Source organism: Ambystoma mexicanum, chromosome 1p, assembly GCF_040938575.1.
Source record: "Ambystoma mexicanum isolate Mex_15411 chromosome 1p, UKY_AmexF1_1, whole genome shotgun sequence".
In the NCBI taxonomy this organism is placed as follows: Eukaryota; Metazoa; Chordata; class Amphibia; order Caudata; family Ambystomatidae; genus Ambystoma; species Ambystoma mexicanum.
Genome location: NC_090921.1, coordinates 1,280,904,031 through 1,280,929,542, shown reverse-complemented (window position 1 = coordinate 1,280,929,542; position 25,512 = coordinate 1,280,904,031). Strand labels below are relative to the sequence as shown.

General features: G+C 46.6%; 1 protein-coding gene across 4 annotated transcripts in view; it reads left to right on the top strand.

Moving 5' to 3' along the window:
* The window catches only part of TBC1D17 (TBC1 domain family member 17), a 743,081-nt gene that overhangs the window by 255,092 nt on the left and 462,477 nt on the right, over positions 1-25,512 (top strand). For all 4 annotated transcript variants that reach the window (XM_069605252.1, XM_069605249.1, XM_069605253.1 and 1 more), the window contains one exon: positions 15,983-16,094. In XM_069605252.1, coding sequence (XP_069461353.1) covers positions 15,983-16,094 — 112 coding nt within the window. The remainder of the gene's footprint in view (positions 1-15,982; positions 16,095-25,512) is intronic.

Here is a 25,512-nt window from a genome sequence, read left to right as displayed (position 1 = left end):
CTGGTGAAGGTTTGCCTAGAACAGATCGTCCGACTACATGGATTCCCCTAGATCCTGGTGTTAGATTGCGGCAGTCAGTTCGTCTCCAAGTTCTGGAAGAAGAGTTGTGATCTAGCACAAATCGACGTACACCTATCCACCAGCCGTCATCCCCAAACTGACGGCCAGACTGAGCGGACCAACCAGATGCTTGAGCAGTACTTAAGATGCCTACTCCACCAAGCAGAAGGCACATGGAAGGATATGTTATGGGTCGCGGAATACGCTTACAACAACACGCATCATGCCACGATGGGACAGACCCCGTTTTACACCTTATATGGCCGACACCCACGAACTTCCGCTTTTGATATACCAGAGGAACTGGAGATGCCCGCTGCGAAGATTTTATATACCAAAATCAGCCAAGTCCTCAAAGAAGTCACTGAGCAACTGACACAAACCAAGGAAAGACACAAAAGTTTCGCAGACCAACATCAAAAGGAGGCCCCTGCGTATTAGGTTGGAGACGCCGTGTGGCTAGCTTCGAAACATGTGCCCACAAAAGGACCCAAGGCATTCCGTCCCAAATACCTAGGCCCATACACCATCGAGGTAATAATTAATCCAGTTGCTATGAAATTAGCTTTGCCCCCTAACATGCACATCCACCCATTGTTCCACTTATCCCTCTTGAAACCAGTCCAGCCAGACACCCGATTGAAAGCACCCCCGATTCCGGTGATTGTAAACGACGAGCCCGAATACGAAGTTAAAGATATACTGGACTCAAAGATAGTGAGGTCCAAGCTGTACTACCTTATTGAGTGGAAAGGATACGGGCCACAAGACAGGTCATGGGAACCCAGTGAAAACGTCCACGCACCTCGCTTAGTCAAAAGATTCCATCGTGATTATCCTACCAAGCCCGGGCCACAGATGCTGGGAACTTCTTTGAGAGGGGCCTTGTGTCACGCTCATCTGATATCCCCGGGGGCGTCTGGAAGGCTCTGAGATCTGGAACCCTGGATGCGTAGTTGCCCAGTGCTGAATAATTCATCTGCAATTACAGAAGGGAGGATTTATGCTAACTGTCTCTAATGGGTGAATCTCCCACCTCCCTCTGAACGATTCCCTTCCCACTAGGTTCTTTTCTCACCTTAGTTATTTGTAGGGTGAGCTATCCGTCATGCGTTTCTTGTGCAGGGGCGCTTGACATTTGTTGGCGAGCTGCCCGAGTTGCTTCACTGGTGCAGTACGCCTTCCTTGGGCCCAGGCCTGCTGTGACCCCGAATCTGCTGGTAGGCAGGTAGGTTTGTTAATTGTAAGTCTTTGTTCTGTTTATGGTGGGAATTCGTTAATGTCTTTATCTCCTTCTTTTCATGTGCGAAGGTCTTGATGCTGGCGTACCGGATGGAGAGGCACGTTTTCTAGGTAAGAGAAAGTGCGCAGCGCCTTTATTGTCTTTTAAAGCTAACCTGTGTTTTCTTCTTCTTCGCCTCACAGGCCGCTGTGGTGCTGCGAGTGGATGAGAGCGCAATGAAAAACAGGCCCCTGGAATCCGTTAAGGTAAGTACAGTGCTGCACGGTTGTTTGATATTGAAAGCGAACCTGAATATGTCTCTTTTCCTTTGCAGATTTTGCTGTGGTGCTCCGGATGGAAGCGTGACGTAGCGCAATGGAATTCAGGTAAGACTGATGGAATTCGATGTTTTGGAAGCGCACGTTCTAATATTGTTTTTTCCCTTTCTCGTTATTGCAGGTCCCAATGTTCGAACAGCAGCTGTGGTAGCCGTTCGCCGGAAGTCCTTAAGCTAGTACTCGCAGGTGAGTGATGTTTCTTCTCTCGGTTTCCACAGATTGCAGCCCAGTTGAGATGCTGAGTGCTGGATGGTGTTTTCTCAGGTAGAGACAGAATAATCTTGTTCTTGCAGGATTACAGGAAGATGCTGAAGACCAGGAGCTGGGCACGGTAAGCGTCGCGCTGCTGGTTGCAGAATAACACGAAGCGTGTTCTGCAGTCAGGGTGTGGTTTATATAGCCCAGTTAAAGTAGTACCAGGGAAAGTAGTTCCAGGCCTGCCACACCCAAAACACTAGACCGCATGGCTTGGTTCTTAGAACTAGACTGTGTGGGTGCTTCCATGTTGGATTTAAAGGCCCATGTACATAAATGGGACCTAGTTTGAACAGCCCTTCCTTCCTACATATGAGCCTGGTGCCAAAGGCGCCAGGACTGGCTCCAGGAGCCCTTTTGCAGTGGTTTTAAGGCCTTAAAGGCATGGTCTAGTAAAAAAGTTAATTTAAAAAAATAGATAGGCAACATAAATAAAATACTAGCATTCTCTTTTTTAAAACTTCCTATGTAAAATTTTGAGCTATTCAAGCTCAAAATTCGCAAAAGCAAGCACATGGGCACATCCATTTTGTGAAATGGATGCCCTCCTGTGCTGGCTTTTGCGGCACTAATGAAGGAAAAGCCAGCCAGCTGTAGTAAACAAAAGCTACCGCTGGGTGGCTTCCTGGGTGGCTTCCTTTCGTCCTCCGTGTACAGCACTAATGAAGGGAAAGCCACCCAGCGGTAGCTTTTGTTTACTACAGCTGGCTGGCTTTTCCTTCATTAGTGCCGCAAAAGCCAGCACAGGAGGGCATCCATTTCACAAAATGGATGCGCCCATGTGCTTGCTTTTGCGAATTTTGAGCTTGAATAGCTCAAAATTTTACATAGGAAGTTTTAAAAAAGAGAATGCTAGTATTTTTTTTTTTATGTTGCCTATCTATTTTTTAAATAACATTTTTTACTAGACCATGCCTTTAAGGTTCTGGTGGGATCCTGCTTGTGGCACAACTTGTGCCCCCTCACAGTGGTCAAGACACCTTGGGGGTGTTTCTGTCACGACTATTGGCCTTACCCATTGCATCTACCTCGAATCATCAGCATGCGCATATGCACACGTCTCAGTGCCACCCCAACCACATGGGTCCCTGAAACACCACTGGGGCCCCTGTGCATAATTAGGCAAGAGCAAGAAGAGAAGGAATTGGGTCCAAGCATGGCACGCCTGGCGCCACATTCATCACCCTTTGGGTGGATGAGATTATCCAAGCCACTTCCTGTTCCTCCAACATGGAGGGGGACTAGTCCAAGCATCATTGACATATGCTGCAGGCCTGCTTTTTGGGTGCAGCTGACTATATAAGCCACACCCAGGCAGGGAATCTCTGCTTTGCGTCATTCTGCCCTCGCAGCGTGACGCTCACCGGCATCGCTCTAGCAGCCTGCAAGGAAGAAAACAGCTGTTAGACGGAATACAGCATAAAGCAAGGACCCGACCCACGATCCCCGCGACACTTACCTTGGGATCTCCTGTTTGAATCCAGCTCTGCAGCGTTCCGTGGACTTTTCTGCCGTCGCACCTGCCTTGATCCTGTTGGGGAAAAGAACGAGAAAAAGTTAGTAAGTGAAAGCATTAGCCCGCGCGGGACAAAATCGCAATGCTAGAAGCTGCTCAGAAAGCACAACAATTATGGATACTGAGAGCAGCGCACATAATAGCAACTAGCGCACTAGCCAAAGGAGACACCAAGCCAGAAAGCAACGCACACAGGTATCTCACCGCGCTCACAGAGATTGCCATAGCCCAAGGAAAACAGCACATGTGAAGGGGCAGTGTGCACAGACATTGCCCTAGGAAGCAAAAGCACAAGGAAGAGCATTGCATGTGAGACAATGGGCCACAGAACGGACAAAAACAGCGCACGGTGAAGCGTGAACATAGACTTTTGAAAGCAATTAAGTAAGAACAATAAACCATGTTAAAAGACACTAATCCACGCCGCAGCAGGTCTGGGCCTGATACAGATACAACCAGTGACGTAACTGGTTCTACACCACTGCGCCCCTGCCCAAAAGACAGCAGGATGGCATGCTTCTTATCTCTATAAACAAGGTGAGCACAAGCCCACAGAAGGCGGTGAGCCAGGGAGGCACAGGGTGGAGGGAAGGGCCGTGTCAACGCTTCCCCCTAAAACAGTCGTATACCTCCCTTTCAGAAGCACACCTAGGTTTCCAGTTTCTCCCGGAGTCTCGACACAGAATCCAGAAGGGAAGAGGTTTCCAGGTGTTCCTGCAGAGCCAAGGTGAGCGTAACAAAACCTTCAGGGGTCCACACTGCCTCCTTAGCCTTCATCCCTGAGGGAGAAGTTCATATGGCAAGTGGTATCTTTCAATTACTGGCTAAAGACCGCATTGTCTTCAAGCCAGTGTTTCTGTAGTGTCCCTGGGTCTGTGGGAACAATAGAATGTGGATGTGTACAACTCTATACCAGATAACACAAAAGAATATTATAAGGACAGTTTACTTGTAAATGGTCAGGAGACCCCTGCCATTAGGGACACTGGGGCCAGCATTACAGTGGTTGACTAACGTTTTTTTTTTTTAACCGGAGGATGTGGCTAAGGCATCCAAAGGTCCTACTAAACTTGCAGGAGGCCCAATCCAAATGGTTCCTATTCTGCCAACTCTCCTCCAGTGCAATTATATGACTGTTGGAATACCTATTAGTGTACAGATGAAGTGCGTGGAAGAGTCCTGTTGGGGAATGATTTGAAAACTCTTGGAGTTGTATCTAGTACCCCCAGGCCTTTCAGTAAAAGGAAGCAGGAGCAAACACGATTGGCCAGAGAAGCAACCTTACGAGACTCTCCCAAGGCCACCCTTCTATTTCCAAGCCAAAGAAAGAGACAGAGTGGAAACCCAAAGTCTCAGGGAAAAAGAAAGGTCTTAAACCTAAACCTGTTCACAGGACAAGGACATCCCCGAGAGGACAGTCCCATGCACCCCTGTGACCCCTTCCCAGCTGAGGTTGAGTGGGACGATCAACCAAACTCAGAAGAATCAGTTACTGGTGAAATAGAGCTGGAAGAAAACCTTCCCTGTGTTGTAGATCTGGATCCTAAAGACCATCCTGAGCAGAATGTGGACCCTCTAGGGCAGACTTCAGCAAAGATCAAAGAGTGTGTCCCTCCCTAGAAGGACTTCGCCAACAGACAGCTTCCCAGCTGGAAGGGCAAGAGCCAGGGAAGCATAGGTTTTACTGGGATGATGGCCTCCTCTACACTGAACCTACTTAATCTATCCCAGGAGACTACAGGAGACTTGTAGTGCCCCAGCAGGTGAGACACATGTTCTTACAGTTAGCCCATGAGATCCCTCTGGCTGGCCACATGAGTTTCAAGAGGACCAAAGAGAATCCATATATGTATTTCTACTAACCCAAGATGGGGACTGATGTAGAAAAGTTCTGTAAGAGATGCCACACTTGTCAGGCATCTGGCAAAAGTGGAGCCAAGAATGTGGCACCTTTAGTGCTCCTCCCAGTGGTGGGAGTCCCTTTTGAGAGGGTAGGGATTGGCACCAACCCTTGAGATGGTTAATGCAGATGAAGGGGGAGAATCCAAATGTGTTAAGGTGGTCAATGGTCCTCCAAGGGTTTGATTTCACCATAGAACACAGGTCAGCGTGTAGTCACCAACATGCTGATGGTCTCTCTAGAAATATGACCGACTGGATTAGGAGATTCATCCAAGATTGGATTAAATCCTCTTGGCCCTTAGTCTCGGGGGGACAAGTGTTAGGGAGAAATCTCATTTATGTGCTAATTCCTTTCAACCAGTGACCCCCAGCTCTTTTGCTGGACTTTAGGACTGTTTTATCTTTCTCCTGTATTGAATGAGATCTTTTTCTCACTCTCTCATGTATTTTGATCTGATTTGAATTCTGTATTTTCTTTGTTTTTGGAGTCTGACAAACTCCATAGGCATCTACCTTTTGTATGGTGACACACAGCACCTTCAGTGCAGAGACACAGAGAATTCCTTTAGATTTATCTTAAGGTTTAAATACTTTTACTTGGGTGAACTACTGTTCCCAAGAATAGCGCAGTGAAAATTACTTTACTCAAGTTTTCTCTCTGTAGATCCAGTACACCCCATTTTACATGGAGTGCTGGGGGGTTACTTAGTAGCCCCTTTTTCTACTTACTCATGTAAACATTTGTATGTTACCCTCACTATTTTAAATGGCTGGTAGCAGTGGTTTAATGTTCCTACCATTGTGCTTTTCCACCGCAGCCTGAGCCCTTGGCTGCAGTGTAGCACCCATGGGTGACCGTTATCAAAATGGCCCTGGTCTTCTTTTTTTGCCATTTTTTTGCTTGTGAGGTCTTTCTTGGGTTTTACTCTGCGTGCCAAACCATGTTTAACCCTTTTGTTTGTTTTGCCTTTGGCAGGCTTCAGTACTGAAACCTGCCTCTGGCTCCAGTGTGTCTGACAGGGCAGGAATTGAGGGAGGCGCCCGAAACTCCCTGTACTTTGTCTCCTTGGTAACCTGAATGCACCCAGTCCTGTTTGTCTGGCTGTCTTTCCAGGACAAATTAACAAGGGGGGTCCTGGGAGTCCCTCTGCCAGACATTAGTCCTGGTTACGAAAGACTTACCCAGAGTCTTTAGCTCACTATCTTTCACAGAGAAGAAATATCCGAAACATATCAGTCTTTGTCCTGCCCTGGGGCAGTCCAGCACCGAAATGCTAGGCAATTCTCCTCTGAACAAGAGTACCAACAGAAACCCCAGACACTTGTTTCGGTCTGGTTGGACCTCATCAGTAGGGTGGATCTGTGCCTCTCTAAGAATAGTGAGCAAGGGGTCCACGTCTGGATTCCCCTAGTAACTTAGGGTGAGACCCAAAATTACTTAAATATGCAAATTAACAAGGGGGGTCCTGGGAGTCCCTCTGCCAGACATTAGTCCTGGTTACGAAAGCCTTACCCAGAGTCTTTAGCTCACTATCTTTCACAGAGAAGAAATATCCGAAACATATCAGTCTTTGTCCTGCCCTGGGGCAGTCCAGCACCGAAATGCTAGGCAACTCTCCTCTGAACAAGAGTACCAACAGAAACCCCAGACACGTGTTTCGGTCTGGTTGGACCTCATCAGTAGGGTGGATCTGTGCCTCTCTAAGAATAGTGAGCAAGGGGTCCACGTCTGGATTCCCCTAGTAACTTAGGGTGAGACCCAAAATTACTTAAATATGCAAATTAACAAGGGGGGTCCTGGGAGTCCCTCTGCCAGACATTAGTCCTGGTTACGAAAGACTTACCCAGAGTCTTTAGCTCACTATCTTTCACAGAGAAGAAATATCCGAAACATATCAGTCTTTGTCCTGCCCTAATGTCTGTGAATTTCAACGCTACTGCTTTACAGCTCATATTTACCCCTCTTGAGATAAGTCTGTCTGCTCTGACACTACCAACTTGTGTAGTACAGACCTTATACCAATGGGGGTTACCTAATACCAAGAGGACAAGACTGGTGTAGTCTCCCACATGGTTACTGCATACAATCTTGCCTAACACAGTCTCACTCAAGTGCCAATCATATTTATTTTCTTTTTTTTTCTTTTAATTGTGTTTATAACAACCTGCACATTATTTAATAAATATATATTGTTAAAATCAAAGGGATGCATTGTCAAGTTAAATACATAATCATAATCCATTAAAACAGCATATATTACTCTCTGTTCAGAATTAACAAATACAGTGAGATACTATAAGAGGGTTGATCGTCTCCAACTTGAATAAATATCAAACACCCAATATCGCGTTCATGAAGCATAGTAATCAATTGAGAAATAATTGTACATATTCTCCAATATAAATAGATATCTTCAATCAAGTATCATGTTCGATACTTATCGATAGAAAATGTAAGAAGGGTTATACATTACCTCCAATGTAAATCAATTTCGAGGGTATTGGGTCCTCCGACGTATTCCATATCTATGTCAGTAATCGCCACAGCTGTGCTGCTTCGGAAAATCTTTAGGTGTCTGCATCCTGCCTCGATGATGTCGATAAGCCGCCCTCGAGGACCTCCTCCAACGGCCGACGTCACTGGATGTTATAAGTAGGACGCACGACAACCGTAGCCTCAGTTCCGTTTTTTCCACAAACGTGTTCGTTTCGGAGATCTCGGCGCACCTCGACTCTTTGGAGTTATTTCTCGGTTCTTCAATCCTGTTTCGTTTTGTGAAGTCTTTTCTTCGTGAAGATGTCTACCTCGTCTTCCACACCGCGTGCAGGCTTTAAGAAGTGCAGGGACTGTGGGTCCAAGATGTCGGTTACGGACTCGCACAACGCCTGCCCTGGTGCCTCGGGGAGGCCCATGACACGGATGACTGTGTCGACTGCCAGTCACTCACGTCTAAAGCCTTGCGGGAGCACAAGAAGAAGTTATCGTTAGGTAAGGTGTCTAAGCCATGGAAGTCGAGGTCTGCAGGGCTTTCGACGGACGATTCAAGAGGCGACTCTCCGCGTCGTCGTCGGAAGTCCAGTGGGTCTCAGTCCCGGAGTCGGTCCCGCCACTCCTCTGCCTCTTTGAGGCACTCCCGGAAGCGCAGTCATCGGTCGCCTTCCCTGTCCTCTTCCGAGGACTCCCCCCGTCGGCGGGTCGCTTACCCTACCAAGCAGGCGACGCCGGAGGAATGGGGTTCCTCCGGGAAGAAAATGTTAGCGATTCTCGAATCGCAGGGCACCGGTCTGTCCGCGCCTACGAGTGGGGTCGGTCGTGATCAGTCGAGAGACACTGCTCGCACGCCTTCGGGCTCGGGTGGTCGGCACGATTCGCAGGAGAGGTCCCGCTCGGACAAGGGGAATCGTTCTCGTCATACCCGGTCCAGGTCCCGGTCCTCGACGCGCTCGAGACCGTGTGAACCTGTGATGTCTTCGAGGAAGACGTCGACACCGGTGGCGCCGAGGTCGTCGACAGACTCTTTCGAGGCCCCGCCTCCGAAGAAGTCGTCGGCGCCCAGGCTGTCGAAGGACACGCTCGGGGCTCCCGTCTCAAGGCCTGTGTCGACGCCATCGATGCTGTCGACGCCGATTCATTTGATGCCCTCGACGCCTTTCGAGGCTGTGTCGACGGGGGTGCCCCGAGGCTTGGTGGAACCCCCTAGAAAGGCTCTGGCCAAGGTCAAGCATGGCTTTGGTTCACATTCTGTGCCTTCTTACCTCCATCTTGAGTTTATTTCAGAGGTGGATGAGGGCTCTGATGATGGCATGGTTCCTAATACGGTGCCTGACGAGATTCTCTCGGGCCATAGCCAGTTTGAGGACCTGAGGCAGTCCCTGCACGATGCTAGTGGGCTGGACACCTCTCCGGAGGTGGAGTTTTGTAGGCCTGAGCCTGGCACTCGTGCCGACTCCTCGTACCGGCGCCTTATGTCGAGGGTCACTGAGTACTTGGGATGGTCTGCTCCCCCAGGGGAGTTTCTTCAGGATGACCTTACGGATATCCTCGACCTTGGTCCACCAACTGACCCGGTACTGCCGTTTCATATGGTGCTACAGAGGAGGGTGGCGGCGGCTTGGACTGCTCCGGAGAGTCTCCCGGCAGTGGGCAAGTCTTTGCCGCGAAAATACCACCCAGCCAGTAGCGACCCCTGCTACTTGTCCAAGCACCCCACTCCGGAGAATTTGGTGGTGCAGGCGGCTACGGCCCTGGCAAAGCAGGCGTCGTATCCTACCATCCCTCCTGATAGGGACGACAAGCGTTTTGACGGCTGGGCGAAGAAAGTGTTTTCTTCAGGGGGTATGGCGCTTCAGGCGGCCAACTCCGTATGTGCCTTGTCACGTTTCACGCACACTCTGTGGAACTGGGTGTCCTTAGCGGCTGAACATATTCCCGAAGGGGACGAATGGGATGGTTTCCTTGCCATGGTTCAGGATGGCAAGGATGCCATGTGTGAGGCCGTTCAGTTGGGTTTTGACTTGGCAGGTTGCGTCAGCCGGTCTATGGCGGTGAGCACCGTGATACGCAGGTTTGAGTGGTTGCGGAAGTTGGGGTTTGCTCCTGATGTGCAGGCCCGGCTCCTCAACATGCCCTTTGACGGGGAACATCTTTTTTTGCAGCAAGGCTGACGAGAGCCTTGAGAGGTTGCAGACCTCAAAAGCTGCAGCGAAGTCGTTGGGCGCTGCAGTTCGATAACCTCTGCCTTTTCGTCCTAGGGGACAGCAATGGAGGGGAGGTTCCTTTCGTTATTACTCATCCTTTGGTAAAGCGAGAGGAGCTGCCAGTTAAAGGGGCCACCGTAGAAGTGGCAGAGGTGGAAAACAAGGTACTCGAGCTGCCAAGGCCGCTCGGGCTGTTGCCTCTTTGCCCTCAGGCAACACCGCAGCCGCTTCAGCTCAGTCATGAGGCCATGTCCCATGGTTCGCCGGTTGGGGGAAGGCTGGCGCAGCATCTTGCAGAGTGGCGCGCCATTACTTCAGATGTGTGGGTTCTGGAGATCATAACCCACAGCTACTGTCTTCCTTTCCAGCAGAGGCCTCAAGACAATCCACCGAGGAATCTCTCTTTGAAGAGTCCAGATCCGCTCCTTGCGCAGGAAATTCAATCCCTGCTGGAGAAAGGCGCCATAGAACTGGTGCCTGTAGCGGAGAGGAACAAGGGATGGTATTCCCCTTATTTTTTGATTTCCAAGAAAGACGGGGGATTAAGACCCATCATGGACTTGCGCGCGGTTTGAACAAACTCCTCAGGAAGGACAAGTTCAAGATGGTTACTCTCTCTCAAGTCCTCCAGGCCCTTCAACTTCAGGACTGGTTGGTGTCTCTCGACCTCAAGGACGCTTATTTTCATGTGCCGATACATCCAAAGCACAAGAAGTACCTGAGGTTCGCGGTTGGGGACTTGCACTTTCAGTTTCGGGTCCTGCTGTTCGGTTTGACCTCCGCCCGAGGGTTTTCACCAAGCTCATGGTAGTGGTGGCAGCGCACCTCAGGAAAGGGGGGATTCACGTCTACCCCTACCTGGACGATTGGTTAATCAGGGCGCACTCTCCCGAGCAGGTCCTGGATCATCTGTCAGTCACCTGCCACTCCCTCCAAAAGCTGGGCTTCTCCCTCAATTTAAAGAAGTCCCATTTGACACCAACTCAGAGGCTCCAGTACATCGGAGCAGTGCTCGACACATCCCTGGGGCAGTGTTTTCCTCCCGAGGTGAGGGCTCATCACATTCAGCAGATGGTGCACAAGTTTCAGCTTGCCTAGAGTCCCCCAGCATTCGAGTTCTTGAGATTGCTCGGCCTCATGGCATCCTGCATTCTTCTGGTGCCGGAGGCCAGGTTGCGGATGAGATCTTTGCAATGGGCACTCAAGCTCCAGTGGTCTCAGTCCTCTGGCAGGATGTCGGACCCTGTTCAGGTGCCGTCCTCGGTCGCCCAGGACCTTCTGTGGTGGGCCGTCGAAGACAATCTGATGAAGGGGGCTCCCCTTTGGCTACCCTAGCTGGAGGTGACGATCATGACGGACGCATCCCTCACAGGATGGGGAGCTCATGCTAACAAGTTGACAGTCAGCGGTCGTTGGTTTCTGTCGGAGTCCAGACTCCATATCAATCTGTTGGAGCTGAGGGCCATCAGGCTAGCCCTGAAGGCTTTTCTGCCGACTGTGCGAGGGAAGAATGTCCTGATCCTGACGGACAAAACGGTGGCCATGCACTACCTCAACAAAAAGGGGGGGCAGGGTCACTTCCTCTGTGCAGGGAGGCGATACAGCTCTGGTTCTGGGCAATCCAGCAGGAAGTTTCGATCTCGGCAGTTCATCTGGCCAGAGACGAAAATGAGACGGCGGAGGCTCTGAGCAGGCAGAACGCGATCTCTCACGAGTGGGAGTTGGCTCAGGAGATTCTCCTGAAGATCTTCGCCCTCTGGGGGACCCCTCAAGTGGATCTCTTCGCCTCCAGTGTCAAACGGAAGTGCGAGAGGTTCTGCTCGCGGGAATTTCCTACGAAAGGAACCTTAAAAGAGGCGTTCGTGGTGGAGTGGTCATTCCCACTGCTGTACGCATTTCCTCCAGTCCCCGTCATTCCACAAGTGCTGCGGAGGTTACGCAGGTTCGGTTCCCGGATGATCCTCATTGCTCCGGCGTGGGCCCAGAGGATGTGGTACCCGGACCTTCTCGACTTGTCCATCTGCCCTCCACGTCGTCTTCCCTAACGAGACGATCTGCTCTCACGGGAGGTTCTCCATCCAGAGGTCAGATCCCTCAACCGTCACGCTTGGTTTCTGAAAGGTTGAGGTATAAGGATTGGGACCTCCCTGAAGACGTGATGGAGGTGTTGCTCTCGGCCAGACGGCCAGCAACAAAGTCCCTGTACCGTTGCTGTTGGCGTAAGTTGTGCGACTGGTGCAGGGTTAAGAATGTGGATCCTTTTGCATGTGACATTCCCATGGTTCTGTCTTTTTTGCTTTCTTTGGCCCACAGAGGCCTTCAAGTGGGTACCATTAAAGGTTACCTGACGGCACTGTCCATATTTAAGCGCTCGTCTGAAGAGTGTTCCTATTTTAAAATTCCTTTAATTTCTCAGTTTCTGAAAGGGCTCACTAATGTGTTCCCTCCGTCACCTTTCCAGGTGCCCGGTTGGGATTTGAACCTTGTTCTCAAGTTTCTGATGGGTGCTCCGTTTGAGCCTTTGCATTCATGCCCTTTGAGACTGTTAACTCTTAAAACTGTGTTTTTGGTTGCGGTCACTTCCGCTCGCAGAGTGATTGAGTTACAGGCACTTTCAGTTAAGCCACCCTTCACTGTGTTTCATAAGGACAGGGTTGTCCTTAAAGTTCGTCCTTCCTTTCTTCTGAAGGTGGTGTCGGAATTTCATTTAGGCCAGAAGGTTGTTCTTCCGGCGTTTTATCCTCCTCCACATCCTGGTAAGGAAGAGGAGAGGCTCCATAGGCTTGATCCTAGGAGAGCGTTAAGCTTTTATATTTCACGCATGTCCCGGGTCAGAGTGGAGGATCAACTCTTCATTGGTTACACTGGAAAGCGTTTGGGACAAGCTGTGACGAAACAGACTTTGTCTCGCTGGATTATTTCGGCTATCTTGGAGTGTTACCGCTTGGCGGGTAAGGACCCACCGGTCGGCTTACGGGCCCATTCTACCAGGGGTATGGCTGCCTCTACTGCCCTACAGAGGGGTGTTCCTATTCGTAACATCTGTGATGCAGCCACCTGGACTTCGGTACATACGTTTGTACGTCACTACTCCCTCGATTCCATCCGGGAGCAGGATCTAGCCTTTGGCAAGGCAGTCCTTTACTCAGCAATTTGATTGGGCATTCTAAATTTCTGTTTTGTAAATTCTTTTCCCACCTCCTTGAATTGGTACTGCTTTGGGAGTCTGTCATAGATATGGAATACGTCGGAGGACCCAATCCCCTCGAAGAACAAGGTACTCTCTTACCTGGTAACGTTCTTTCGATGGGATGGTCCGACGACGTATTCCATATCGCTCCCTCCCTACCTTCCCCGCTACAGAATTTCTTATGTGATTGCAGCTTACGTTTCCGCAAGACTTTGTGTGGTCAGACTGGCAGAAGACTGGTGCCACACGTTCTGGGAAAAAACCACAACTGAGGCTACGGGCGTTGTGCGTCCTACATATAACATCCAGTGACGTCGGCCGTCGGAGGAGGTCCTCGAGGGGGGCTGATGGATATCATCGACGCAGGACGCAGGCGCCGAAAGATTTTCCGAAGCAGCACAGCTGTGGTGATTACTGTCATAGAAATGGAATACGTTGTCGAACCATCCCATCAAAAGAACGTTACCAAGTAAGCGAGTAACTTGTTCATCTAAGTTCTTATGTTGGATACACTATAAATGTACTGATCAATTAAAGGAAGAATTACACATTATCACCAAAATAAATGTCTATGGCCCAATATCATATTCACTATCAATTTCGTCACCTCTCTGGAATCTTAAAGTATGATTAGCAAAACACAATCTTTATTCCATACATTGTACGCCGCCATCATATCAATGGAGTCAGCGCAATAGATGGAACTCCAGAATTGATTATCTTCAATACAATCAATGTGTGTGACAAATTTAGAGTAGCTTTTTAGATATACAGTTTCCAACTTGTTGCATTGAGTGAGATATGGTGAGTAGTTTCTGCATCTAATTTAAGCGGCCGACATAACCTGTCTTTTCATAGCATCTTCGTCCACTTCCCAGTATGCTCAAGCGTTGGCAAGATATTGAAACGAAGATATATAATGAATCTAAGTACTTTGGTGAAATATAACTTAGTCAGATATACACAAGGCGTTTGTTGTTTAAAACCCAACCAACTATATGCCTTATATAATTTTTATTTAGCCAATCTATCAATGTTGGTACTCATATCAATGTCTCTTGTTTTCTTTTTTTAAATCACTGCTCTATTTGGATTTAGAATCAACTCTTCATTGGATAAATTCAACTGCGATATGTGCGTCAATGCAGTATTGCTTAGTTGCAATATCTTTTGCATATTGCACCGCCAAATAACTGCTGATGGTATTGGTTTTTGTAGTTGATAAAGTCATTGAAAAATACAAGTTACACCGCTGGACCAACCAAAGTGATCGACTCAAGGGAACCCCAAGTTCACTTCTAAGTGCCTCGACTGGCACGGTTGGAGGGACCCCTAGGATGGAACACAATAATGTACCTTCTAAATTTCCCATCCCACTAATCATTGATGGTGGAGTAACGGAGAAACAATATAATATACTTGCTAATATGCTTTTGCAATATATTGAGATGAGTCCTTCAATATTATATCCACTCCTTTTGCAAATAAAACGTTTCAATAAAAAAGTCTTTCAAATGTTTGTTCAAATATGATTATGATAAAAAACCAAAGAGGGTGAAGCACAAATTAGGAAATCTCAAATAATTATATCTGTCAACCATTTCTAAATTGGAGTTATCAATCGACCACAAAAGTGCACATTTCTTAATTTTCCCACCAATAATTAGTACTTTTATCTTACTAGTATTGATTTTACGATTATTTGCCCGGGCATAAATAGATAATGCAGTCAATGATCGTTGCAGTCCTAAAGGGGTGCAATCCATCAATATGGTGGCATCTTCGATCCAACCCAGGGGACAGCTATCTTTCCAATATGAGGAGGAAAATTACGAAATGCCTTTATAGCCTTGTCTATGTCACTAGCAAACACATTGTACAGCATGGGGGCCAATACACAGCCATGTTTAAATTCAATGTTGGTCGGGATGTCCAAAGTGTGATCCTACCCTCCTGATTAACATGGAAGACCACTGAAGTATGTGTATAGTGCTCTAAAGAAAATACAGTAAAGTGAGGTCAATGCCCCAACTTTCCATTTTTGCCCAGGGCAGAGGTCTTAAAACAATATCAAATACTGTACTAAAATCAATAAAACAAAGATATAATCTGTCATTATCTCTACCCTTACATGCCGCAATAAAATACTGTAATATACTGATGTTATTCTATGTATTGTGTCCTTTGCGGAATCCGGTTTGAAAAGGGGAGAGCAGCCTAGCCACTTGCACCCAAATATTCAATTTCTTATTCATATTTCTTTTCTGCTGTTTTTTCTTTTTTTACTTTGTTCTCTTACCACTTGATTTACCCTTCAGCGCTTTTTAAAGAAAATCCCATATTGGAGAAAGAAAAATAATTTACTTGCAATCTTTGGTCTCCATCATGGATAGTCTTTATTTAGTTCTTTTATAATCAGCCCTCTTGGGCGGGAACTACAAGGGAAGTTTTGAACAAACTTACCATACCACTGCCTTGCAGGCCTCGAGAGCTGCTTGGCTACCTTAAAGAGGGCAAGTACTTTTTCAACTTTAACATTGCCTGTCTATCTGCTCCTGTTACTATTCTTTGTTATTTTTATGTGGCAATTCAACAAGTAAATTGAAAACAGTATTTCAGTGTTTTAGGTTCTGTTTTTTTTTTAAAGGAGACAAAGGCATTTTTTATTGGTTACAAAATAAAGCGTAATCTCTTTTTACCATAGGTAGGCATCCTTGGTGTTTATGAATTTACAACGATATCCACAATAGAGAACAAAGATTGCATGTAATGAACATTTCCTTTTTCTCTTCCTTGCACAGTTCTCCCAAAGATTCCCGTCTGTTCCTGGTGTATTCACACGACTCCTATGCTCTCTCTCACTCTTTTGAAGGAATGCAGCTGTTCGATGAAAACTCCTCACACCTGGTCTCTGTGAGTACAGAACCTATCCTATCTATCTATCTATCTATCTATCTATCTATCTATCTATCTATCTATCTATCTATCTATCTATCTATCTATCTATCTATCTAAAAGGGAAAATGTGTGTGTGTGTGTCTGTTCGAAATGTTCAGCATACTTCCCAACATGCTACAAAACTGAAATTTGGCATGTGGGTAGGCTCTATGGTGTGTAGCCAAAAGTCCAAAGTTATAAAATATACATTTTTATAATTTCTTAAGCGGGTGTTAGGGAGAATTCTTTCTTTAGGCTGAATTTCCTAACCTAGTGAGTCCCCCAGCAGCTTTGCTGGATTTCTGGAGTTTGTTTTTTTTCTCCTGCCAAGAGTGAGACTCTTTTTCTCCCACTCTTGGACATGATTTATGGTGTTCCTTTGACTGTTTATGCGTTTTATGTACTATGTGGTCCTTTACCCCATAGGGCCTCATGTGTTTTTACTATGTGTGTTACACAGCACCCTGCGTGCAGTGACACAGGGGTGTCATAGTGACACCCCACCATAGACTCCATGCCCTGGGACTGACTACTGTCTCCCAGGGCATGTAAAGTCACCATTGGCTTTACTAGTCCCAAGTTATGAACAGAAACCAGTACAAACCATCATATTGTGGACGTACTGGTCGGGGCAATTCGATTGCCCCGGGGCCTGTTAGTCGAGGGGGCATGTCTCCGCCCCCCCTGATCGAGTTTTGGCTGGTGGCAGTGGATACTACTTTTTATATTCGACCGCGCATTCTAGCTGACATTAGCGGCACTCACTTTTGACACAAAACTGTGCTTTTGTGGTAATGCGGGTGACAGGAAACGGTTCATGTCTCTTCATTAGCATCGTGCAAAATCACTCATGAAAATCACAGGAACTTCATGCTCTACCTAAGTTGATAAATCCAGGTCATCTCAACATGCTTCAGCTGTACATGTACGGGTATGACACTTAACAGCTTACACGCTTCAGCGCTAGGAATTACTCTGTGAAGCATACATATATATATATATATATATAATTATAATTATGCACCCATGCACACACACTCCCCTACCCTCACCCCCTTTCGGGGCCAAAGGCACATCCTCACATTGGCCAGTCTCTGTTAACTGATTTCACATATTTGCAACCAGGATCATGAACAGGTTAGCGTTCCATCACTGTATGCTAGAATGCTCACTCTTCAGAGAGCCTTCTCATTTTAATTGAGAGAAGAGCTGTATTACTGATCAATCTGTTTCTGTTACAAATATTAGCCTTTCAGTCTTACTTTGGAATGTACGTTTAGTGGACCGGAGTGGGTAGATTAGTATTTTGAAATATTAAAACCTAAGCAGGAACCCTGAATAGCCTTCCTCTAACTCCTTCACTCTAGGTTATCCTCTTCCAGCCCTGTCATACTGCGTCTTCGCAGGAGAATCAAATCTTTTAGGATTAGATTTTCATAAAAGCTATTTTTAGTTTTGGCTGAAAGTTTGTGGAGCCAACTTTGGCAAATTATTCCTGTTTACATAGGCTTTAGGATTGGTTTAAGGATTAATTGTAAGTCGGCTCTCTTTTTCAATCCTGGTGTGATGCACCCAAGCTTAGAATATGCTGCCTATCCTACAATTTTTGGTAAATACAAGCAGCCCTCCTCCCTCAGTCCTTCGTCTGAGCCCTTCTCCTTCATCACACGCCTTCCTTCTCATTTGCCATGGTCTCTCTCTTTGGCCACAGTCTTTCTTCTTTACCACAGTTGGTCTCCTTGACCACAGGTATCCATATTTGCCGCCACAGTCGTCCTCCTTTGCCGCAGTCGACCTCCTTTGCCGCAGTCGACCTCCTTTGCCGCAGTCGTCCTCCTTTGCCGCAGTCGTCCTCCTTTGCCGCAGTCGTCCTCCTTTGCCGCAGTCGTCCTCCTTTGCCGCAGTCGTCGTCCTTTGCCGCAGTCGTCGTCCTTTGCCGCAGTCGCTCTGATTTGCCGCAGTCATCCTCCTTTGCCGCAGTCATCCTCCTTTGCCGCAGTCATCCTCCTTTGCCGCAGTCCCTCTCCTTTGCTGCAGTCCCTCTCCTTTGCTGCAGTCCCTCTCCTTTGCTGCAGTCCCTCTGCTTTGCTGCAGTCATCCTCCTTTGCTGCAGTCATCCTCCTTTGCTGCAGTCATCCTCCTTTGCCGCAGTCCCTCTCCTTTGCTGCAGTCCCTCTGCTTTGCCGCTATCCTTCTCCTTCATCACAACCCTTCCGCCTAGTCCTTCTCATCTGTCAACATCCTTCTCCCTTCCCCCTTCCTCACAGTCCTTTCTTCACAATCCTTCTTTGCTACAGTCCTTCTCCTCTGCCAGAGCCTTCTCCTTTGCCACTGCCCTTCTCCTTTGTCATACTCCGTCCTTCCCCTTGACCACGGGCCTTCTCCTTGACCACGGGCCTTCTCCTTGACCACAGCCATTCTACTGAAAGTCCCAACGCAGCCAGATACAGAGAACTGCATATCTTATATGGTGTGTCCTGACCCTAGAGGGCATGAAGACGGACGGAAAACAAGATGGCCCAAGGACCGATTTTAAACCACATGAAACCGCCTTTTTGAACACATGGTACTTAAAGTGATATTATGCAGTAAAAAATGATAGTTGTTAGGGAGAATTCTCAGAAATGTGCTGATTCCCTTCTACATTAGAGACCTCCAGCTCTTTTGCTGGACTTTAGCACTTAATTTTAATCCTTGTGAGAGTGAGACCTCTTTCCCACTCTCTCATGTGTTTGTCTTTGATTTGAACATTGTTTCTTTTTGTTTTGGAGTCTGACAAACTCCATAGGCATAATCTTTTCAAATTGTGACACACAGCAGCCTCAGTGCAGTGGCACAGGGAAGTCCTTTAGATTTCCCAAAGATTTAAATACCTTCTCTTGGATAAACTACTGTTTCCAAGAGTAGTAAAGTGAAATTGACTTTACTTACCTTAGTGTGTGCTGGGTCTACAAAGTTACACAATCTTACATAGAGTTCTGGAGGGGTTACTGCACATCCCACTTCGTCTACTTTCTCTCTCATGTAAACATGTTTGTTACCCTTTCTACAATTAATGGCTGGTGGCAGTGGTTTAGTTTTTCTACCATTGTGTGTTTTTACCGCAGGCTGTGTTCGCAGCTTCAGTATAGCACCCATGGTGCCCATTTTGTCAAATTTCCCGGTCTTCTTCTTTTTTGCCATTTCTTGTTGCAAAGGTCTTTCTTGAGATTTACTCTGTGCGCCAACCCAGGTTTGGTCCCTTTATTCATTTTGTCTTTGGCGGGATTCACTGGTGAAGCCCACTAGTGGCTCCCGCATTTCTGGCAGGGCAGGAGGCGAGGGAGGTGCCCGAAAACTCCCCGTGCTTATTCTCCTTGGTTACAGGAATGCACCCAAAGGTGATTGGCCGGATGGCTGTCCTTGGAGGACAGCCACCCGGCTTTGTGAGTGACAGCTAGGCTGCAAATGAATGGAAGAGACTTGCATAAAAGGCGAGGTCTTTTGCAAGGGAGGAAGAGTCGACCACTGGACGAAGGAATCCGAAGAAGAACTTGGAAGAGAAGCTTGCTGCAACTCCTGGACCATTGGTTTGCCCGATGAAGCCCTGCAGCGGTGCCAAAGCTCTGAATTCACCTTGACTAGAGAAGCCCTGCAAAGGACGACTTCTCCCCTTGGGTTGGTGGGACCAGTCCACCCCAAGACAAACTTGACTGGAATCCCTCTCTCTGCTGGCTGTACTTCCATTGCTGCTTCAGGAACCGAGTGCCAGGGAACAGGAACACCAGAATCGAGTGCATCGTTTGGAATCCGGACCCGAGCTCCAGGAAGATCCTCTGGACTCCCTTGAAGCAGGGGTGACCAAGCCTGAGCCACCTCAACAGAGTGAGGAAAGCCCTCAAGGTATCCAAGAACCGCAGTGGTGCTATTCCCGAGAAGCTGAAACTGCTAAGTGCAGCTGATCTGAACTTTACCCATTGCTGCTGCCAAACCTTATCCATTGCTGCCGCCGACCTTCAAATTGTAGTGCAGGAGTCCCCAGACGTCATTCCTCTTGTTCTCATGACTGAGGCCCAGGAACAACAGGATCTGCCACAATACAACAGGAACAGAAGCCAGCTGGAACCATTTCTTCAGACCTAAGGTACTGTGAACTAAGGGTTACTAAACTCTTGTCTGTGTAGATTGCCTGTTCTCAGTTGAGACTTGCAGTTGCTGCCCTTTGCAGACTTGCTTGCAGCTTTGATCATCTCAAGCCTCTTAACTTGTGGCCCAACAGTAATTTCTTTTTCAAACAAACTCTCTATAACATTGTGCAAGACGTTTTACTTGCCTTCAAGTACTGCCTCAGCTCCCCTATTGTTTGCTCAATTGACATTGGCTGTCCTGGCTCCTTGAAGACTCTTCTAACCTCTGACTTTGTGTTTAACTATCCCTCCAAAAAGACATGCGTTCTTCACTTGTATAGCTGGGAAAGGGCTAATCTACATTGCATTGGGTGGGGGGGGTTCAAATGTGCTTACCTGTTTGAGAAACGTGTTAACCATTGTTTTTCTCCCCTAACCTTTTCCTTTTTGCCATAACTTCAGTTTTATCAATTCAGGGTGAAACGTGATATAGTAATGTCCACAGTGTCCTAGCTATTGAAGTAACCTCAGGGTGTAGGAAATCTGTGTGCCATCTCAAAAGGGTATCTACTTACTTTATTGAACTGAAGGAGTGTATTTTGATGTGAGTTTTTCTTGTTGCCAATTGCTCACTTGTAAAGAAGGCTTATTTTAAAACGGACTGTTAAATTAATAAATAATGATTTAATCAAGAAACCTTGAGAATAAGTGTTATTTGGATTCTTGTCACTGTGAAACTCTGTTACATGCCTACAGCTTGCATTGACCCCTCTTGAGATAAGCCTGGCTGTTCAGTTACTCTACCAACTTGTGTAGTACAGCCTTATACCAAAGGTTGGGTTCGGAATTTGCCAAGAGGTCAAGGCTGGTGTAGTCTCCCACAGGGTTACTACATACAATCTTGCTTAACAATAGTGCACAGAAAAAAGATAAAAACACAGTTCACTGACACCAGCCTGTCCTAGGTACATCAAAAATGCACAAAGTATGTTGCCAAACAAAAGTAAAGAAGGGATAAAATCCCCAGCATTCCACTATAAGGTGGATTTGCTACATTAAATCAAAATAGAAAAATAAAAAATAGTGCAGAGGAAAAGAGTCCCCCCTGTATTGGTAGCCTTAAGGGATCACCAGTGCCTCCAAAATAAATGAGTTGAGCGGTAAAGTAAAGTTAAAAAGGCTTTTGTTAGCTCCAAAGTTAGGCCACGGTTTACGACACACAAAGCTCCTCAGGGTTTCATTGAAATCCATGGTGGGAAAATGCAAAAAGAAAACTGTTCCCTAACAGTCAGTCTTCTTCCTCCTTTGTCACAGTCCATCAGTATTTCTCTGTGCCAGTCTTTCTTCTTTGTCACAGTTCTTCCCCTTGGCCACAGTCCTTCTCTTTTCCTTGGCCGTAGTCCTTCTCCTGTGCCACATTCCTTCAAATTATTCCTTTTACTTCATCATAGTCCTTCACCAGTCCATCTTCTTTGTCACATTCCTTCTCTGTGACACACTCGTTTGACATAGTCCTTCTCCTTCATCACAGCCCTTCTTCGTCAAAGTCTTTCTTCTTTGTCACAGTCCGTCATCATAGTCCTTTTCCTTTATCATAGCCCTTCTTCTTTGTAATGGTCCTCCTCTGTAAACTCCTCTCCCCTCACCATACTTTTTTGATGTTTGTGTAGTCCTTCCTCTTTGCCCTAGTCAGACTATCTTAGTCACAGTCTGTGAGTCACAGTCTCTATCTCTCTGCCTTCCTGCATCGATTCATCCATCTTTTCTTCTTTTCCCCCTCTATATGTCCCTCTTTGTCTCTCTCTCTGACTCCCCTTCTCTCTTGCCTTTGTTGTGTGGCAAAAGTTTTACAATATAACACAATACAGTATTATCATTTAAGCAGTTTTTGACCGACCCTCTTTGCGAGCACTGCACACACATCAGGAAAGGGACGGCAAACCGCTTGTAAAGTAAATAACATGGACAGAGCCACAAGATTTACCTTTCAGGTAGGGGAAGCAGGCTGACACAAAGGCAGAATGAGTCCCCACACATCTGTAGAAAATACACCATACTGATAAACTGAAATAAATATTCTTTTATTGAGTCACACATTGACATCAGGTCAAATAAGTACTTAAGGTATGATATATCTAGTGATAATAAGATACCCAGTATGTTATTAAAAACAGTAAAGGGCTCTTCTTACCCCTCTGCCTATGTATGGCCACAACCACAGGTAGGCATCCAACATAAATTAACACAGAGAGGTAGAACAATGGAAACCACACAATGCAACAAGCAGGTAAAGCCCCCTCCCGGCATGCGCAATTTAGTACTGTGTCCTAAAGAGGCAACCTACCACAAGTATATGTGAAAGACCCTAGACCTGGTGGTCAGCACCTAATACATACAAGTAGGGATAGGTAGAAAAGAGATCCAGACATGTGTCCCTACCAAAGACAAAAGTCTAAAAATCTGCAAGGCCTTCACCATCACTCTACATTAATTTAGGCCCTCTGGCGCATAGTATCAAAAGTAGTGCGGAGGAGTGTTGGATGTATTGTACCCCTGTCCTTTCTAGTATCTGTTGCCGCTGAGGAAGTCATCAGTCTTTCTTTCACCTCTATTCCTGACTCGACGTTGATGCCGTTCTTCAAAAACTCACTCTGGTCGCGCAGCGCACAGGAGTTTTGGCTGTATTGGACCCTTGCCCTTTCCAGCATCTTTCCAGCATCTGTTGCTGCTGAGGAAATCACCAGCCTTTCTTTTGCCTCTATTCCTGAGCCGGCATTGATGCCGATATTCAAAAACTCACTCTGTTCGCGGTGTGATGCGGACTGCGCACAAGTGTTGGCTGTGTTGCCTGGGAGGCCTGAAAACCGTGCTACATGGTTCCGGACAACACCACAGCTATGAAACCTTCGCTGGAGACCCTACACTTCTTCCCAATGCCCAGAACGAGGCTACAGCTAAAATCTCAAGTGAGCGGAATAACAGGGAAACCACATAAGAGACTGAAACAGCCTATGTCTGTCTTGCCGCTTCCCGAAACAACCTCCAAATGTGGATCCTTATCCACAATGAAAGACGCTAAAACTTGGTTACAGGATTCGGTGGTGGGGATTGAATGCACGGGTCTAACCAATGTTTTGAAAGGAAAGAAATTACCTAAACCGAACATGGGTCCCCAAAGCGAAAATCAATCTATAACCCACCAACCTTCAGGCGAAGGAACATACCAGACGATTTGCCACTTTCGAAGCTTACAAGATCGTGTTCTACGAATAACACTATTGCCCTTGACCTAACGGATGCTGAGCTCTTGTTAAGTGAGCCACCTACAACCAATTTCGACATAAATCATGCAGACTTCGCTTCTAAACCAGAGAACAATTCCGATCTAGAGACTGGTGAAATAGCTCTTGTTAAAACCCAGGATCCCGGTTACAGCATTTTCGAGGAACTACCACTCTCGTCTGTGATCCAACAACGGACTCCCACAGGAGATCGGATAGATGGTCTCCTAGAAACCAACGCAAGGTCAGTGCCGACCGTGGCCATTAGTGATCTCTCAAAAACACTGATATACGGCATAGAACGCTTCCTGACAACAGTAACCAAGTCACCATTGGACTGAGAAAATTCTTCAAACAAACTGATACCTGACAATGTCTCTGTTAAATCGGATGAAGGAGAAATCTGAGATATAACGACAGATGCATAGTCTAAGGCATCTAGTTGTCCTCCGGTTTCGATGAGACTGTCTAAGAAATCACTGATGATTGTTGTTCAATATTCTCCCAAAAAAGTATTGAACCTTCTAGGGAAAGATCTACAACGTCTAATCTCCTTTCCTACTGATTTGGACGCACAGCAACCCACTACAAGTCCACACAGGATTTATTATTGGCACCTTCTTTGGACGATTCCATCTTTTCTTCAAAGCCTATTGAGGAACCAAAACAGGGCCCAAATTCGACTGCATTTCAATCACAGAGCAATATGATGGGTATCTTGACCATCTCGCTAGCACCATTCTTGAAGTTATGAGTCTATAAACGATAATGCAAAGGACCAGGCAACTCTTCTTGCTATGATTCATTCAAAAATCATTTACATTGAGTCCTTTATTACAAAGCTACACTATAGAGTAGACCATGAAGCAGCACGCACAAATATGATTAAAAAAAACTCCAAGATGCATTAGATTTAGAAAGAGCTGACAAAAAATGCTTGCTGAATTCAGTCCTGAAACTGTTACAATTAAAGTAATTGGTACAAACTAGAAAGGCAGCTAGATCAACTATGCCTTATCTAGATTTATCCAATGTCCTGAAGGACTGTACCAAACCAGATGATTTACTAGCTGTCCCACAATTTAATGGACAAAACAAAGCCTCCAGAGCTCTGAAATTAGACAAATCGATCTCGACACCATCCAAATCTCAAGCTGAAGTACTTTCTGGACGGGATTCTGCGATAGGTATTAAAAACGCTGTTCGAACTTCAAGGAAGGCGGTAGAGACACCGGGGACAGAACCTTTTTCAATTTCCCCACAAACCCAATCTCTGTCCAATACTACAACGGACCAGCAATCCTTTTTGTATCTTTCAAAAAGTATAAAAGAAAGGAAACTCAATCTCATCTAGAGAGACGCGCCAGAGAAAGAAATCAAAAACTTGCCACTGCCCAAGGGTAAGAACTCTAACAGTGCCTGCGTGTATATTAGAAATTTGGCGACTCTTTCGGACAAATCTTCACTTCTCTAATAAAACCAAAAAGCAGTCTCCTCTCAGAAAACTTCTGACCCACTCACTGAGTCCTGCTCCTTGCAAAATTCCGAACTCCTGTGACCCCAGAGGGGCCAAGGATGTGGACATTGATGAAGATTGTTTGAACTGCTCGGTCTACATGATTGATGAAGATGAATTTTCTGACAAGATAACTTCCCTGTCAGCCTTGTTGGAGATACAACTCCAACCTACGAAACAAAACATTCAATTAGACCACCATGTTCCTCAGAGAACCAACTTGCCCATGAATGCAATTCCGCCTGTAACAAGTGGGAAGATAACTCTGCCTCACCACCCCTTAAAACTGGCTAGTCCATTTCTGACGCTGGAGAAAAGACAAGAATCAGCCTTATTAAAGAGTCGCTCTATGCATAACCAGGATGGGACTGAACCAAAAGTGGGGCCTAGCTCGGCACACAAGATAAAATCTGTGTGGATGCCAAGATTGACTAAGAAGGAGGGATCTAACAGATTGCAAGAAAAAAAGCCTGCTTGATACAGCCCTGTCA